Source organism: Vipera berus (assembly GCF_964194415.1).
Source record: "Vipera berus genome assembly, chromosome: 2".
NCBI classification, from domain to species: domain Eukaryota; kingdom Metazoa; phylum Chordata; class Lepidosauria; order Squamata; family Viperidae; genus Vipera; species Vipera berus.
Genome location: NC_138203.1, coordinates 124,595,100 through 124,613,700, shown reverse-complemented (window position 1 = coordinate 124,613,700; position 18,601 = coordinate 124,595,100). Strand labels below are relative to the sequence as shown.

Sequence of the window (18,601 nt, the reverse complement as noted above, 5' to 3'; positions counted from 1 at the left end):
CCTTTGCAGAAAATGAAACCAAAGCATTTTTGAAGGAAAGGCAGAAGAAAGACAACCACAATTTAAGTGAGTGGCCTCTTGGTTGGACTATCCGTGACTTTCTATTTTGGGTTTGAAATGAATATTTCAGTGCTGAGAAAAAGGGCAAAAACATTTTCATGTCTATGAGACCCCCTATATATGCTTACCTGCTGATTTTGGTAAAAGAAAACTGACTTATATGAGGTCAGAGGCCAGGTCATGTTTTGTTCTATCTCCTCTGATTGGCTCTCTCGGATTTTCATCTTCTACATGATCTTTTTGAATAGGGACACCAGGGCTTAAAACCATAAAAAAAAGAAAAAAGAAATCTACAGGCAAAGCAGGCACTTGATCACTAAGTTCTAATCTCTTTGAAATCAGCAGAACTTTATTCCGAGTAAAAATGAGCAGGATGTAGCAAATCATTTTTTTTCTCCCTCAGATGAGGGAGTTTTATCTGTGTGTGCGTGCTTGTGCACGTGTGCACAAAACAGAGAGAGAAAGAAAATCAGGAGTAAAATTTGGTGAAATTGGACATCATTGTTCTATATTGGCCTGGTTTACTGTCTCAGTGTTTCAAAGCAGAATTGGTTTGGCCTGTTTGCACATCTTAAATTTTTAAAACCTGAAAGTAAGAGTCAAAATTTTGCAGGACTCAAAAGGTAGTAGACTTGATTTTCTAACTTTAAATTATATTATCAAATAAGCTATCCATCATTCATAACACAATGGACACAATCTCTGAATAGCATAACTATAATAGCAGTTATAGAAGGAGCTGGCATGGCCGCTAGACCAGGGCTTTTCAACCAGTGGTACGGGTACCACCTGTGGTACATTGACACCTAGCAGGTGGTACGCGACCATCCTAGAAAAGTGGTAGCGGGGGAGGGGAATGAGCTGAACTGGTGGCAGCACCGCACAAGCCTGAGCGAGAGACGGCTGGAGCTGCAGGGCTGTCAGGGCTCAGCGGAAGCGCCAGGATCAGCGCCAGGCTCCAGCTGGAGCTCAGTGCTGATCCTGACACTTCTGAGCCCTGAAGAAACACCGATCAGCATCTCCAGGGTCTTGTGATTTACCTTCAGATGCTTGGCAATTGATTCATATTTATGACGGTCACAGTGTCCCAGGGTCATGTGAAGGGACCCAAACCTGCTGCAACCACCCAGCAGATGGGGGGAATAGAAACCAAACCCCACCCCACCCCACCCCACCCCCGCTGCCAATCCTCAACAGAAATGCTCACAACAATGAAAACCTCGGACAGGTTGGAAGAGCGCCCCCGGGCGGGCAGGCAGGTGTCTTACTCGGCTGTGGCTTGGGGGGCACTTTTTTCAGTGCCATTGTAACTTCGAACAGTCACTAAGCGAACTGTTGTAAGTCGAGGACTACCTGTACTTCATCACTTTTTTCCTTTTTTTTTTTTTTTGGTCATCAAGTTTTTGACACCTTGCTAGGCGACTGGTGGTACTCGGATGTTGCCATATCCTAAAAGTGGCACAATGGGTGAAAAGGTTGAAAAGCCCTGCCCTAGACTTCACAAGTACTGTTTTCATGATACAAAGAAACAAAAGAACGGTAAGGGACTTACAATAAGGGAAAGTGTGTTAAAAATTTGTAATCTTCCACAAGTAATAATGAGCTCAGCAATTTCAACTTCCCTATATATATGACACATTATGCAGCAAGTCTCATTCATACAGCTTCCAGGAAAAGAGTCAAGAAACTAATTTAAAACAACAGATGAAATGTCTTGAACAAGCAAAATTTCTCCACTGTTTTATATTAAATATTAAAAGCTTAACATAGATATTTAAATTGTGGCTAGTAGTTGGGGAAAAAAGAAGGGAAGGGAAGAATTTCAAATTCTCCTTCACAATATTTTTACTTAGGTCCTTTTCTATCTTTTTCTTCATTCTTAATCTTGAACCATATACAATATAATAAATTAAATATTTTAATCAGTTAAGCATTCCCCTCTATTTTAATTAGGATGCTACATTTTGGGAGAGAAGAAGAGACATTGTGTGCTTTCTTGGAAGAATTTTCTACCCTTTTTTGTGTATGAGATAAAAAAAATTACTTATTTTATGTGCCTCTCTCCCGAACATGAGACCACCTTAACTGAATGAAAACACATATTTCAGCTTCTATGTAGCACGAAGAGTTTTTTTTTAAAATCCTTGGGCAAATTTCTTTCCTGTGAGATCCTTAGTAATAGTGAAGGCTTTAAGCTGAAAAATCCGGGCAATCTAAAATCCATTATGGTTGAGAGCAAAGATCAAGTGGCTTCATTTGAAAGTGACTGTTAAATTAAGCAAATGTTGGCTTGGAAGCTAGGAATACTATACTAGGTGGGCTTGTGAGAATCTGATTCATGGGGAGGGGGAGGGGGACTGTGGAAAGGTTGGTTTTGACCCACTGCATTCCAGAAGTGGGAGAGAGAATAAAATGATAAAATGGCTGCCAGGCATATGACACTGATGAAGCCTGAGGTAGAATAAGCAGCTAGGCCAGTGTGTAGAAGTTGCCTTGGATTGGCCTGTCATTGATTAGGGGTCCAGGTGGGGAGACTGGTTAATACATTCCTTTCTTTCCCCTCTCTCCACCCAGTGCTGCATTTTGTCAAGCATTTTTCTGTGCTTGACAAACCCGCAGCCCTATTACTCAGCTGTGTTTCAGCTTCTGTGCAAACTCAAGATTTTACGCAAACACAGAGAAAGGTTCTATTTGCAAATTCAGGAAGGATCTGATATGCTTTATTGGAATATGGCACATTCCTTAATTGACTTCTATTGACAGAATTGGAAAAGAGGTGAAAGCACTGACAACATAATGGATGTTTATGAAAAGTCCTTTTTGGACAGAGACAGTCAAACATCAGTGTTCCTGTTATTTCTAAAAAGAAAGACACCAGCTGTAAAACTGTTATGCCCCGCACATGTCAAATGCAAGGCTCATACAGCATGCGGGGGAAAAAAAGTATAGTAATAGTAAATAGTAAACTTAATAAAGTATGGTCATGAAAGCCAGCTCGGCCAGTGACACACACTCAGCCCAACTCAACTCACAGGGTTGCTGTTTTGGGGAAAGTCAGAGGAAGAAGGAGCGTTAGATATGTTCGCTGCCTTGAGTCTTTTATAAATATAATAAAGATGTGATAGTAAATAAAAAATAAAAAAATAGTAATCAGTGTTGGATTTTTTTCTTCTTCCATTCATCATGTCCACTTCTCAGAGTCTGCTTGGACAAGTGCCTGCAGGTTTTTCAGAATTGATTTTCCATTGTCTCCTTCCTAAGATTGAAAGTGACTAGCCCCAAGGTTATCCAGCTGGCTTCGTGCCTAAGGTCGGAGTAGAACTGCACAGCCTCCCAATTTCTAGTCTGATGCCTTAACTACTACATCATACTGGCTCTCTGAATAGCTTATTTTGTGCATAATTCAGTTCCCTGTTAATTATGGGGAAATAACGAACTACAGAGAGCCCTATTTTCCAGCCACTGAAATAATTTGCATCTTTATTTTTAAGAATATTTACATGCCTGTCATTGCCCTGACAATCAGTTCAGTCCAGATCAAAATTATTTGTAATTTAATAAGAGCTAGCTCCCAATTTAAAACTGAAGTGTTAAACTGCCTAGGCAAATAAAAATATTTTGCTTGCTTTGAAAAAGATTGCAGTATATCTGAGTCTCTTTAAAGATGCACCACTGCTTAGAAACCCCCCCCCCCTTTCTACTTTTCAGTGGCATTATTTGAATAACAGAAGCCCTTGGAGAAACAGCCTCAGAAGAACTTAAAGCAGATTCATGTGGGTTGAGATTTTTGACATTTTCCCTTTATACTGTGTTTCAAAATATATGTTTAGAAGCATGAGGCTGGGAACCTTTGCCTTTAAAGAATCTGGAAGTTGAATTTTGTGCCCAAGAATAATAGCATACAATCACAATACATACCTAACTTTGAAGGTAGCTTGGCATAATGGGGAATTAATCTAACAAATGTTGAGAGATTCATTTGGATGCTATAAAAGCAAATTGCTTTGCTTGCTGGAAAAATTAAGGCATATGCGTTTATTATATTAATAGTTGTAGCAAAAGCAGGGGTCCTCTGTCTGTCCACAGGGCCTCTTACACAGGTCTTTCTTTTTGCAGTTGAACGTCGTCGTCGATTTAATATAAATGATCGAATTAAAGAACTGGGGACTCTCATCCCCAAATCTAATGATCCGTAAGTATGACAGCTTGATGATAACTAGTTAATCAAAATAAGTTTTATCTGCAAAAAGGGACACAAGCTTGTATAGGCTTCATTGTGTAATCCACTGAGCTTCCCTGAGTGATGTATAAAACACATTTTAAAAGGTGATTTGATGTGATTTTGGTATAAAGTCAACTATGATTATGTATTATATACAATAATCATCAGAGTCAGTTGTAATTTATTTAGCAACCCTCGAGAGCAGGGGTAGGCAACCCTGGCTCTTTTATGACTCGTGGACTTCAACTCCCAGAATTCCTGAGCCAGCTGGCTCAGGAATTCTGGGAGTTGAAGTCCACGAGTCATAAAAGAGCCAAGGTTGCCTACCCCTGCTCTAGACTAACCACGACTCAGTAGATGTAGAAATTATCTTGTGAACACTTCAGTTGCTGGTGATATATAACACTGAATGCATGAATAAAATAAAACGGTGTGGGAAACAGTTGTATATAGAAAGTCATTGCATTTCCACTACCCTGAGAAGCCTGTGTTGGCTCAGTCATACTGTGACTGTCACTCAGTTCCCACTGCTGGTATGAATGAAAAGTTTTATCTAGAACTGAATGTTGCCTTTTTGCCCATGTCAACTGGGAACATTGGAAATTTAACAGTACAAGACATTTGTAGGGCCCAGCTGAAATTACCTTTCCAGAATTAAATGGAGTAAGGTCTAAGGACACTTAATTCCTGATCTCTTACGTCCCCTCCCACTGCATATTTTAGGGAAATGCGCTGGAATAAAGGGACTATCCTGAAGGCCTCAGTAGATTACATCCGCAAATTGCAGAAGGAACAGCAACGCTCCAGGGAGATGGAGCTGAGGCAGCATAAATTAGAGCAAGCGAACCGCAGCCTGCAACTACGAGTACAGGTAGGACAGCTGCTGAGGGGACGGGATAGAGAACAGTGCAGCTGAAGCCTGCTGCTGAGTCTCATAAGCTTGTCTGTAACTTCCTCTGCAGGAGCTGGAACTTCAGGTCCAGATGCACGGGCTGCCTTTGACTTCCACCCAGGGGCTTCTGGCACAGTCCTTGGGAGGAGATCCAATTCCACCATTCGCAGAGTCCCTGGACCTGCCCTTTTCAGCTGAAGAGCTGGGTCTGGGTCTCACACTGGGATCTGACGGGGGAGCCTTGCAAGATGTTCTCATGGACGACGGGACTGCTCTGTCCCCACTGGGTGCCTCGGATCCACTTCTTTCCTCTGTCTCTCCTGGTGCCTCAAAGGGTAGCAGCCGCCGTTCCAGCTTTAGCATGGAAGATGATTCATGATGGCAGCCCTTGGATGGAAGAGCTGCAAATGGCTTCCTCGTTTTACATGTCTTGTTCTGACCCATTGCAGACTGCTGCTTACACTCATCAGCTTCAAAACCTGGAGGCTGCTGTAGGCTATAACCCTCTGGAAGTACCACTCATTTCATAATATCCTGCATTTTTAAAGGTCTTTAACAAAAAGGGTGGGGGCACACGGTTAAACCTTCCTATATAGAAGGTGGGCTCAAACCATGTAGTACCAAACTTTCTTCTTAACACAGTAGAAACAGAATTTTGTTACAAATTGTGGGATAATTTGTATGTTATCTGCACCCATTAAGGCTCAGAAATGCAGTGTGGTAAACTTGTGCATCTCCGGTAGCTGTCCATGGAGATTCTCAGTCATCCAGGTCATGGTTGTCCCAAAGATGCTTTTTCACGAGGCAACTGGACTTGTTTTTCTTCGAAGACGTTTCGCTTCTCATCCAAGAAGATTTTTCAGCTCTGACTGGATGGTGGGGACTGCACAATGCCTTCAAAGAAAAACAAGAAAGTCCAGTTGCCACGTGAAAATGCATCTTTGGGACATCTCCCATACCTATTCTAAACTTCAATAAGGTGTTGCTTTAATGCTGTGCAAGGAGCATGTCATCGCAAACCTTGATTCCTTCACTTTAACCTTTTACTCTTGCATCTTTCCTGTATATAATTTGGGCAGAATTGGGAAGGGAGGGGAGGAGGAAAGTGGACTTCTTTTGCAACATTTTTCGAAAGCAGAGAGCCACTACTTTTTTTAAAAAAGAAAAAAAAGAGAGCTTTATTTTATATAGATATTGGACTTTTTAATTTGTACATCTCAGCCTTTTCCTATCATTGTTTCCAAGTTTTACTAAACTGCCACTTTCTACTTCACATTTAATATTTGAGTTACTTGACACTCTACTTCATGATACGGCTAGCCCATGTGGAAGGGCAACAAGACGGTACCTCTTGGAGCTTCACTGGGCAAAGGTGCAGGGAAAAGAAAAGTAAAAAATGTCCTTGGAATTGCACATGTAACTATTGAAGAGTCATGGTTGCTCAGTAGGATATAATTGCCACTTCCCCTGGTTTTGGTAAGATAAAGGAAACTAATCAGATTTTTATAAAAAAAATAATTTCTTGCTTACTAGATAGATGTTAGCAGAAACCTAACAAACAGGACTGTTTTCTGATTTGTTAGGCTAAAAATACTGGAAGCAGATCTGTGACCTGTTCTCTGGGTGTTTTTAAAAAATGGGCAAAAATTGTTGCAAAGACAATCATTTGGGCTTCACTGGAAACTTCATCACACCGTGTATCTGAATGCTCTTGAAGATATGATGACCCTGTTCCAAAAGGTTATCTGAACACATAAACTCTTAGACCTCCGATATTATTGGATGCCTAGATTTAAAAAGTTGCTTGGCACTTTTTCAGGAAGGATAACTGAATCTGGGAGGAACTTCCTAAGAGGAGTTGGGTCTGAAGATGCATGGGATATAGATTGAACTTTACAGGAGGATGTGATAGTGTAGGTAGCAATTTTGGAATGAGAATTATGAGTATGTGGGCAACTTCTCAGCTGAGATCTTGAGCAAGAGACAAGGAAATGGGATTAGGTGGTCAGTGTAAATAAGATGTTGCATAGTGGTGTTTTAGCACGTTGGCAAGAAGAAAGATGGCAGAGCCTGGAAATATTATATTGGGCAAGTGGTTTCAGTTCTTAACATGAATTGAGTTGGACTGTTCAGGGGATGAAAGAAGGGGAAGAATTGCAAATTTGGGGAGACTGTTTTTCCTCTTTTGTGGATTCTACATCCTTAATGACCCAGATACCACTTTCTGTTGTTTTATTTTGTATGTTTAAACATTTCCAATTACCAGTACTAGAGGCTTCTAAACAAATAAATGAACAATGACCATTTTCTATAGTGAATTATGCCACCTGTTTCATCACTGTGTCCTGCAAAATTTAAGGTGTCTCTATTTTTTTTATTTTATTTTATTTATTTTATTTATTTTAATTCCATTTATATCCCGCCCTTCTCCGAAGACTCAGGGCGGCTTACAAGCTTAGCAGTAGCCTTCATTCTATGTATATGCCTGCTTATTAGGGCTTTCACACCCCCCAAGCGGCATTATTACAAAGTCAGCTTAATTGCCCCCAACAATCTGGGTCCTCATTTTACCTACCTCGGAAGGATGGAAGGCTGAGTCAACCTTGAGCCTGGTGGGATGCGAACCTGCACTAATTGCAGGCAGCTGGTGTTACTTAAGGAGGCATTAGCCCACTGCTCCACCAAGGCTCTTTTAAAAAAAACACCGTATCTGGTTGGTGATCAAAAGATCAAGATTTCTCATGTTCAAAAAGAGGATCTGGATTCAAGCTGGTGAAAGTTCATATCTATTAACCTTATTTTACATAAAGGATGGCTGAGAAAACAGTCGTTCCACACTTTGATAACAATGTCATTCAATCTCTGGGTTTCCAATTGACCACCATTATTTTAGTTTCTATTCTGAAGTCAGCAACGGAACAACAACAAAATCTCAAATGCAATCTTTGTAACTGATGTGTTTAGTCCATGCTTTTATTAAAAATTCAATAAAAACAGGGTTACTAAGTCACATTTAGTGTCACACTTGGCATTCAGATGCACATTTCTGATTCTAGAGTGCTGAGTGCATCAATTCTGGGTCATATATGAAGTCTGTTATTTCCTTCCTTCGCAAATAAGGGATACACTCACCAAAGTTATGGGCAAGAGAAATAATATGAATTAAGTTTTGTCATCAGCCATTCAGAGTTAAAGATTAAGCATCCTTCATAAATGACAGGTTTATATTTATGTTTTTATTTACTGAGATACAGGGACCTGATTTTTTGATCTTAGCATGCTACTTAGCAGGCTTTCAAGGAATCAAACAGCTACTTTACAAAAAGTAAAGATACTTTACAAAAGTATCTGTTGACAAGGAATAACTTTGTATTTAGATAATACAAAGTTATTTCTCATAAACAGATACATATTTAATGAATGCATGGTTTGCCATATAGTCAATGAATGAAAAAGCTAATAAAATTAACTTCTAGTAGCAACAGTTTCCAAAGGACAGGCAAATCCTAGTTTGGACTATAGCTACATTGAATCTCTTTTATAGCACTTTAGAAATTAGGAATATTCTCTGCTTCGAGAGCATAGTATTTGTGGCCAGTATGTTTCATGCATTTTGTGAAGCTGCTAATGGCTGGATAGCTTTCAAGGCTGGTAGTCTTATTTGTAATGGTACTGATTCCAATTTATTACTATAAGAAGCCATTCTTCAGTGTTAACTTCCCAATATTGGTTATTAATTCAGATGGTGGTGGCCCTCCCAGAGACATTTGTTAGACTGAAGTCTAAACACTGTTTTGTAGCACATTCAACGCAGATGAATGTTATAGAAAAATTGGCAGATTTTAGTTCATAAGTGCTTATAATTTGGAAACTTAGGTTTGAACTGATTATATGCAGAAAATAGATGTAAAATTTGGTAATTTAATTCAAACTCTAATCCACCTAATCCCAAGGGAAATAAATGGGGAGGGGAGAACAGCTCCAGAATGGGACATACTACATGGATAAAGCTTCCATTTAATTTATTCTTTGGGGGGGGAAATGGAATTTATTTCACATACTTTTTATATTGTATCAAACAAGTAAATCTGGTTTAGTATGAGGTATGAATAGCTGTAATAGATGTAGTTATCTCGTATAAATGAAATATATTAAGACCTGGGAATCTTCTGAAGAGACTTTTATTTTCCTATGTACAGTTGCACAACAGTAAGTCTTAAGTATTCTCTTGGTACCTATGTTTAGGATTGTACCCTCACAGAACCTTCCTCTACATAGTTTGCAATGTTATTGAACGAAAGGGGCCTTAAAACAATGTAGTTAGTATGAGATTGCTTTGTTTCCCGCAAAAACTGCCCCTGCGCGGCTTTATCCGCTAGAATTCCCGTTAACGGGGATCAGTTGTTGGAACACCCGCTTTGCACGCAAGAGACTTCGGTTCCATCTTCACGATCTCCAGGAAGACTGCGAGGGGCTGCTGAAGTCGATACGATTCGTTGTAAGGCGCTTCCACACCCAGAGACCCTCCCCAAAGTATCCGGGCAGAACTCGAGATATGATCCCCAGCGGAGGCAGAAGAGGACGCGCAACTCTCGTCAGCCACTGGCGACTTTGCACCTCATGCAGGAGGAGAAAATAGTGACGTGACCCCAGGAACGAGAAGACGCCGTGGACGCGCGTTTTTTCAACTGTTACTGATCACTTCCGAAGTCGCCTCCTTCACCCACCTCCTCGGCCATTTCGCTTTAATCTATATGACACAGCGGGCCGCCCCCTATTTCTATGAGCGCAATCATTACTTCCGGCATCTCTATGACCCTCACAGGAAAACGCTTGGATCCTTTCTAGGCTTCTGTTTCTATGGGAGTATCCGAACCGCAGTATTACACTTTCTCCTCTTACGCACACTCCTCATCCCTCCCTCTTTCCTCGGGCGCCAAAGCTCCAGTTGTGAATCATCCTTCTTAATTAGTGCCTTCTCGCATCTCTATGCCTCTTCACTTCCGCCCCCAAACTCCAGTCCGCCGCCGGTTCCGCTGTTCCTCTCTCCGGTGCAGACGAAAAGAGACCGTCTCTCAAAACATCCTTCCTCTCTCTCCCTCTCTCTCTTATTCCTCTATGATATCTTCTTAAAGCCACCTCGTCATCTTCCTCCACGAGTGGCAGGGGAAGGCTTCGTGATTCCTTCTTCCTCTCTCCTTTGGATCGTACCAAGCTGAAGCCGAGTAGGGGGGGCGGCGGCGGCGGCGGGGGAGGGAAGATGGCGCAGGCCTTGTCCGAAGAGGAGTTCGAGCGCATGCAGGTGCGTCTGGCTGGCGAGGGAGCAAAAAAAAAACAACGAGAGGTGCCGGCGGGGAACCTGTGAAGCATCCTCGGAGCAAGGGGACGGGAGTGGGGAAAGAGACGCGCCGTGGAGGAGCAGGCTCCGGTTCCGGGAAGCTTTCCCAGCGGAGAGTGTGGCGAGGGGTCGTGGTGGTGGGGGATTGCAAAGGCGAGAGGAGGGGGCGCGATGTCCCTAAGAGCTGCGCATAGGGCAGGGGTAGGCAACCTCGGCTCTTTTATGACTCATGGACTTCAACTCCCAGAATTCCTGAGCCAGCCAAGCTGGCTCAGGAATTCTGGGAGTTGAAGTCCATGAGTCATAAAAGAGCCGAGGTTGCCTACCCCTGGCATAAGGGAAACGTCTTTTTTTCCCCCCGGGCTGCTCCCCCGCCGGAGCCTAGAGCAAAATCCGAGGTTCTGCTAATGAGCGGGCAAGCCCACCGCAGCTGCTTTCCCAGCTTAGCTCTACGCACATTCTCCGCAGTTGCGCTTCGAACCTTCTTCCAAGGCTCGTTTCAAGCGCCTGAAGCCAGCAGCCTGCCCCGGCTGGTTCTGTTTGGACTACAGTTCCCAAGATCCCTCCGCAGGGTAGCGTCTGGAAGTGGTAGTGGAGCCCATCTGGATGACAGTGATGGTGGAAGGCTGCCTTGGGAATACATTAATTAATAGATGGGGGTGGGTTGGGGGTGGCTCTGGTCCTGGTGGGCGTAGTTAAATCTGATTCTTGGAACAGAGCCGCCTCCCTACTAAGATTGGCATGGAGACTTGGTTGGTATTGCATTGCCTCATTTTTGCTCTCCCCCCCCTTCCGCCCCCACAGATGCGGAACTGGCTAGTCATCACTCTACTGGGGTGGCCTACGGGGAAAATGGGGTTGATGTCTCTTTAGGGGTTGCCACAAAGAAGAGGGAGTCAAGCTATTCTCCAGAGCACCTGAAGGCAGGACAAGAAGCAACCTAGAACTAAGGAGAAATTGCCTGACAGTTAGAACAATTAATCAGTGGAACAACCTGCCTCCAGAAGTTCTGAATGCTCCAACACTGGAAGTTTTTAAGAAGAGACTGGACAGCTGTTTGTCTGAAATGATAGGGTTTCCTGCCTGAACAGGGGGTTGGACTAGATAGAAGACCTCCAAGGTACCTTCCAACTCTATTATTATCATCACTATCATTATATAAGAGAAGGAATCTTTCCAGAGACAGTTTTTTTCTCATGCCCGACATTACAAACTCTGCTTATCAGCATCTCTTCTTTTGCGAAAGTATTTAAAAAGCTCTGCTGTTTGGATTGCATTTATTAAGCTTTAACAAACCTGGTAACGTCTGGGTGTTTCAGATTACAAATCCCAATCACAGAACCAACAGTGATAACAGTTGAACATATTGGGTGTGCACCACCTTGAGAAAGTCTGTCTTTGTGTACTCAAGAGTAAATGCATAGATATACCCACCCACCTGCCCTGAGTTGCATTACTATGCATTGCTTGTTTTCAAGGTTCACTGAGGACCCATTTCAGCTCCTTTCTGCAAGCAGAGTGGTGTCCATTCCTTCTCTTGCCTTTGTACCTTTTCAGTTGTAACATGATAAAAGGTGAATAGTGTTCCCATTTCAAGATGTTATATTTAATATGGGGAGACCATACATTCCACCCCTTCCTTTTATTTCTCCTCTTATGATTACAGATAATCTTTTGTGCCTGGTGGAAAATTCTACAAGTAAAAGAGTTGATCAGTTTTATTATCAGGATAATATTCACCTTGGCGAGATGGGCAGCATAGATGTTTAATAATATTTTTTTTAAAAAAATTCAGTATATGTGGACACTACATTTTTTGCAATGCCATGTGGGAACTTGGTCAGTTGTGGGTTTCATAATTATTGGCTCAGACAAATATTTTATCTCAGATAAGCTTTTGATACCTGCAGAGTTCTTTGCAACTCTGTTAATACTTAATTTTCATTTGGTGCTGAAGTACAAATATCTTTCTGGAGGTTAATATGGATTTTTTTCCACACGTTCAGCACACCTTGTGAATTTCGGGTGTTCTGAGAATTAGAGAGAGATATTAGCTGTCTTAGTCACTGCAACAACTCATCTTTGTGATTGCCAGCCCAGGATTAGAAGTGTGATGTATTGATGGTAAAATATGCTGCTGCAGTGGGTTTAGCAGAAGACTCTTTTGGAGTGTAGTTTTCAAGGCCTTAGAAGGATAGGTGGAAACCCAAATGCAGTTAGGGCCTTCCGTATTAAAAGAATAAGTGGGGAAAATAAATCCCTCTATGGAATTTATAAGAGTAAGTGTTACAGATCACAATACAGGGCAATGGAAACCTTCCCATTTGCTTTGCATATTCTTTCTCCAACTCTTAAAAGCCAGTCTGGGTTTACTGGATGGACTTTAGATAACTGGGTTCAAGGCCCCCTCAGTAATGTCAATTCTGTTCTAATCTTTATCTCATTTTGACAGTCAAGAATAATACAGAGTTATTTTAAAAAATAATTAAGAATTAGTAGCAATGTTGCCAACAATTTGCAAAAGACTCATACACACACTGCGTCTCAAAACAGTGTGCGTTCAGAGCCCAGGCTTTGAAATGAACTGCTGGATTTTCTGACCTAAAGAGTGGATCTCCTGATGCTTCATGGTTTTAGTTCAATTCCTTGGCTTGACTTGGCAGTGATTCCCACACTTGGTTCAGCTAGATTAGAAATTTTTTTTGTAGTCAGGAGTGAAGCCATGCAGAACTGACGTATCCCCCTGTTATAGTGGAAAAGATGAACATTCATAGGTACAACTTCTGAATTAGTAGATATGTGGCATAGCACTCAATGGCCATGAAGCTGAGCAGCCATCTCTGTTGAGGAAGCTGCTAGTTCCTGCCTTAATCTTTATAAAAACCAAGTTGGTCTTAATCCTGCCTAGTCATCTACATCAGAGCTTTTCAACCTTTTCACCCATTGTACCACTTTTAGGATATGGCAACATCCGAGTACCACCAGTCACCTAGGTCCAGCCATCTCTCGCTTAGGCTTATGCGGTGCTGCCACTGGTTCAGCTCATTCCCCTCCCCCACTACCACTTTTCTAGGATGGCCGCGTACCACCTGCCAGGTGCCAATGTACCACAGGTGGTACCCGTACCACTGGTTGAAAAGCCCTGATCTCCATGACTTTTCCTGGTGAGGTTGTTTTTTATTAAAATCTTTTTTCTTTCTCTCGGCAGACCCAGTTACTAGAACTTCGAACCCAGAATTATCAGCTCTCTGATGAACTCCGCAAGAACACAGCCGGTAAAACTTTCTCCTCAGTTCTACTTCCCTAAGTAATGCTGTGATCTGGGCCATTACATTTTGTGTCCAGTGTGAAAGCATCAAAATGTCTGCATGTATTCATATATGCCTCCGTTTGCTGGTTCAGTCATGCTGATTTAGCATGAGTCTTACAAAATCTGAACTTCCAAGGAAAGGCGTAATAGAAAAAAAGCAGTGGAATAAATAGCTGTGAAAAGTTACAAGAAATAGCTAGAATCTAATACTGGCCATAGAGTTCAGTTCCTGTTTAAAAGAAATGGCTTTCTCAGCTATGTGAAGTTATGTTTGAAGTTATGAGTGAAGATGCACAGACAATGTATGATGAAATATTAGGAGCAGGCAGATTGCCAAGGAAGCTTTCCTGTGGATTTGAGGATAAGGCTTCAGTATCTATTTAGCACCGCATCCTTCCATGCGAAGAGCAAAAGCAGAATAAAGTTCTCTCTATTCAGGGGTTTGGCAAACTTATATTTAGTCTGGGCTCAGAAAATGGCTGTAAAAACATTCATCTTTTTCCCCACTTCTTTGCATCTTCTCTGGCTTTTGGAGAGGAAATAAGATTTCATTTCGTGTTTTGTTGTTGTTATTTCTTTATTTTTATTTATTTATTTTAATTCAATTTATATACCACCCTTTTCCCCGAAGGACTCAGGGTGGTTTTACAGGGCAAAATTAAAACAATACAATATAAAAATTAAAATAAAATTAAATCAATAGCCCCCAAATTTAAAATTATTGATATGACTATATTCTCTGCATCATTTTGAAGGCATAAAAGGTTTTTAAAAAATCTTTCTCAGTTTGTAATTAAAATGATATGTTGCGTATCTTGCTACAATACTCCTCTAAATCTGGTGTGTCTTTCATTTTGCTGCTCACAAGGCCAAGCAAGCATGCATTGCTGCATAAATTCTTTTACCTTTAGCAGACTGATAGAACAGAAGGCTAGAACCGGGCTTTTTAAGTACACATTCAAAAAAAAATCAGAATGATCAGAAACTTAGGATCGGATACCATATTTCATACCTTATCCTACATGTTCAGAATGGCAAAAGACAGATGCTCTATTTCTAAAATGTTTTCTTATTCGTGATTTGTTTTTCTCTTGATTTTTTTAGAATTAAATGGGCTCCGACAACGGGTCGCCTATTTAGACAAGGAATTTGCTAAGGCTCAGAAGGTAAAGTGAGATTCTTTAATGGAATAATGGATATATAAATCTGTGTGTGTGTGTGTATACACACACACACACACACATAAATAAATAAATAAATAAATAAATAAATAAATAAATAAATAAATAAATAAATAAATAAAATAAACCTTTATTGTCAAAGTACAACATGTGTACATTGAGATTAGCTGAGCCTCCCCCCGTGCTCTCTCCCCCCAACACACAGTGACAACAAACCCTCCATCCTACCACACCATGTGAACCAACTACACCACACACTGGCCTCCCAAGTCAATTCTGCATAAGATTATGTCTCATTTAAAAGCCTAATAGCCCACGGATAAAAGCTTTTTTTCAGCCTGTTGGTACGGCTGGCTATATTCCTATATCTTCTACCGGATGGTAGGAGAGTAAAGAGATACCGTCCAGGGTGTGAGTCATCCCTGAGAATCTTCCTCACTCTTCCAAGGCAGCGAGCCCTGGCGATGTCATCCAGTGGTGTCAGGGAACAGCCCACAATGTCTTGTGCTGTGCTCACTACCCTCTGTAATACTTTCCTATCCGCGGCTGTCAGACCAGCATACCAGACCACAATACCATACGAGAGGACGCAGAGGACATACAAGTTGTACAGTAATAGTTGTGGACAATCTTCTCTCATATTACATTCCCATTGCTAAATGGTGAAAGGACATAATTAAGTTTTTAAAAGAGTTAAATAATTTCAAAATCTATAATTACAGGAGTTTGTACTCATTCTTCAGGGGGATCTATAAATGTAAATAATAAGCAGGATAAAAATCAGAATTTGGCATAATTAGCATAATCTGTATCGAAAACTTATTGGTGCTTTGTTAACAACTTCCCCTCTTTTCACAGGCTCTGAATAAGAGTAAAAAAGCTCAGGTAAGGTATCAGTATAAAGTATCAATTGCCATGTCAACTTCAGTCCTGCCTGGATCCAGACTATCTGCCATCACTTGTTTCTAATACTTTTGTTTTGTCTCTCACCCGTCTGCAAGTCTTCCTTCATGATTCCAACTTCCCTGTCCAGAGAGAGTATCGATAATCTAAATCAGGGGTGTCAAACACAAGGCCCGGGGGCCGGATCCGGCCCGCGAAGTGGTTTCATGCGGCCCGCGAAGCCATCCTGGAAAGAGTGGGGGAACGGCCCCCACTGCCTTGGCCCTGGCCCAGAGACCTTCCTTCTGCCAGAGACCCTCAGATCTGTCCCACTCCTGCCCAGCCCCCCCCATAGGCACCCTTGACGCCAACGATGTAGAGCTGGCCACGCCCACCCAGCAGCCCATATGCACTCTGGCCACGCCCACCCAGTAGGCCATACGCACTCTGGCCACGCCCACCCAGTAGGCCATACGCACTCTAGCCACGCCCACCCAGTAGGCCATGCCCACCCTGGCCACACCCACCCGGCCCCCTGAGGGCAACCACAATGCTGATGCGGCCCTCAGTGAAATTGAGTTTGACACCCCTGATCTAAATCAAATGGGGGCAATCTTAGTTCTCTGATTTTGCTAAGCTATGATTTAGAGACATTGGATACGAGATGGATGGCAAATAAATTTCCTAAATAAATTTTTATGCCAATATTCAGAGGCCCCCCAAATTCAAAGAAAACGTTTCGTATACAGGTAGCCCTTGGCTTACGACCACAATTGAGCCTAAAATTTATGTCGCTCGTTGAGACATTTGCTAAGTGAGTGTTGCCCCATTTCACGACCTTTCTTGCCATCGTTGCTCTTGCTGAGTTGGTGACACAGCTGTTAAGTGAATCGGCCTTCCCTAGTGAGTTTGCTTGTCAGAAGGTCGAAAAAGGGGGATCAAATGTTCCTGGGACACTGCAACTGTCATAAATATGAGTCTGTTGCCAGCCATCCGAATTTTGATCACATGATCATGAGGATGCTGCAACGGTCATAAGTGTGAAAAACGGTCATAGGTCACTTTTTGCAGTGCCGTGGTAACTTTGAACGGTTACTAAATGAACTCTTGTAAGTCAAGGAGTACCTGTACGTGTGCCATTTAGCTGGTCTGAGAGAAGGAGCTGACCATGATCTAGATCAGCCGTCCCCAAGCTTTGTGGCTTGGCAGCCTGCCTGGGGGGAGCGGGGAAATGGGCCACGCGAGGAGCATGTGCTTGACTTGCACAAGTTGAGCTGCACGCCCGTGCGCAAGTGTAGTGGCCCGCCACTTGTGCGAGTCACACATGCAGTGCGTGCCAGCCCCACCGTTCGCATGGCCCGGTTGCAAATAGGCCACAGCCCTGTAGTGGGCCGCAGCCCAGAGGTTGGGGACGCCAGGGCTAGATGATTTCCAAATCTCTCTTACCTATTCTTCCTCTTGGATACATCCTGCCAGCAATTCCTCTGCTACTCACTACATAACTGCTGGCATTCCATCGTGAATTAAGGGCCACTTGGCATAAGATGGACCATCTAGAACAGTGGTGGCGAACCTTTTAGGGACCGAGTGCCCAAACTGCAACCCAAAACCCACTTATTTATCGCTGGGTGCCTGGTGGGCATGGCCCACTGGGTGGGTGTGGCTGTGGTGGTCATGGAAGATTGGGTGGGTGTGGCCAAGGTGAGTGTGGTCACCTCAATGTTGCTCATGGGGAGGGACACCTGTGGGGGGTGGGCATGGTTGGGGGAGCTTCAGGAGGTCTTTGGCAGGTGGGGCGGTAGGCAGGAGGCTTATCTGCGGGATAAGGCAAGGCAGGGTGGGGGTGCCATTGCCATTGGGCAAGGCAAGGGGTGGGGCATCTGCTGCGTGACACCATTGTCCCCCGCACACAGAGGCCAGTGAGCGCATGGGGGACGACGGTGTCCGTCAGCCATAGCCTGCCAGCCCCTCGACCGGCGCACTCTGGGGCTCCACAGCCTATTGCCAGCAGTTCAAAGAAGCTGCCTCCGAGATGGAGTGGGTCGTGCCTGGGAAAAGGAGAGCATGCAAAGGCAGGAGAGGATGGGGGGAGAGGGAAACCAGCCATGCCAGGATGCATTCAGCCATGTGGAACCTCGGCGAATTAGCAGGTGGCTGGTTGAAGAGGGACAGTTACCACCTCCGGGGCATGGTGCGGGTGCCCACCGAGAGGGCTCTGAGTGCCGCCTCTGGCACCCGTGCCATAGGTTCGCCACCACTGAGCTAGAATTTGAGTAGGAAAAAAAAATACAGGAAGGTAGTAGGTGAGAACATTTCCTAATATTGTTAGGAGATTGGCAAAGGAGGCGCAATCTGCTTGAGGATTTGGGCCCGCCATCTAGTGGAAGGAAGTGAACCTTGCCGTGATTATGTGTGTCTGGGATCTTATGCAACTTTATTGACTTTGTAGGAGGTGGATGCACTGCTTAGTGAAAATGAAATGCTTCAGGGAAAACTGCATAGCCAAGAGGACGACTTCAGGCTGCAAAATAGCACTCTCATGCAGGAGCTCTCCAAGGTACCGGACTGTTGTTTCTTTTGCAGTGCCACCAAGTTCGTGCCAGGGGGTGCTGTGTGACACCAAATAGCACTGCAGGTTAACCATGCAGAATTCTGAGATAGAATTCTAGAGCCGCCGTAGGGTTTTGAAGGAATCCTTTAGGCAGGCGCATTCAAC

At 43.1% G+C, this 18,601-nt stretch overlaps 2 protein-coding genes across 10 annotated transcripts in view; both read left to right on the top strand.

The window, feature by feature from the left end:
* TFE3 (transcription factor binding to IGHM enhancer 3) overlaps positions 1–7,480 on the top strand; it is a 34,587-nt gene extending 27,107 nt beyond the window's left edge. For both annotated transcript variants that reach the window (XM_081318265.1, XM_081318266.1), the window contains exons 7-10: positions 10–66; positions 4,177–4,252; positions 5,006–5,153; positions 5,245–7,480. In XM_081318265.1, coding sequence (XP_081174391.1) covers positions 10–66; positions 4,177–4,252; positions 5,006–5,153; positions 5,245–5,553 — 590 coding nt within the window. In that variant the 3' untranslated portion in view covers positions 5,554–7,480. The remainder of the gene's footprint in view (positions 1–9; positions 67–4,176; positions 4,253–5,005; positions 5,154–5,244) is intronic.
* Positions 7,481–10,330: 2,850 nt separating this feature from the next.
* Positions 10,331–18,601, top strand: part of GRIPAP1 (GRIP1 associated protein 1) — a 76,789-nt gene continuing 68,518 nt past the window's right edge. For 2 of the 8 annotated variants that reach the window (XM_081320618.1, XM_081320615.1), the window contains exons 1-5: positions 10,334–10,476; positions 13,721–13,787; positions 14,927–14,988; positions 15,862–15,888; positions 18,335–18,442. In XM_081320618.1, coding sequence (XP_081176744.1) covers positions 10,435–10,476; positions 13,721–13,787; positions 14,927–14,988; positions 15,862–15,888; positions 18,335–18,442 — 306 coding nt within the window. In that variant the 5' untranslated portion in view covers positions 10,334–10,434. Of the gene's footprint in view, positions 10,477–11,341; positions 11,633–13,720; positions 13,788–14,926; positions 14,989–15,861; positions 15,889–18,334; positions 18,443–18,601 lie in introns of those variants that run through there. The other 6 variants (XM_081320619.1, XM_081320617.1, XM_081320621.1 and 3 more) reach the window with 5 other exon arrangements.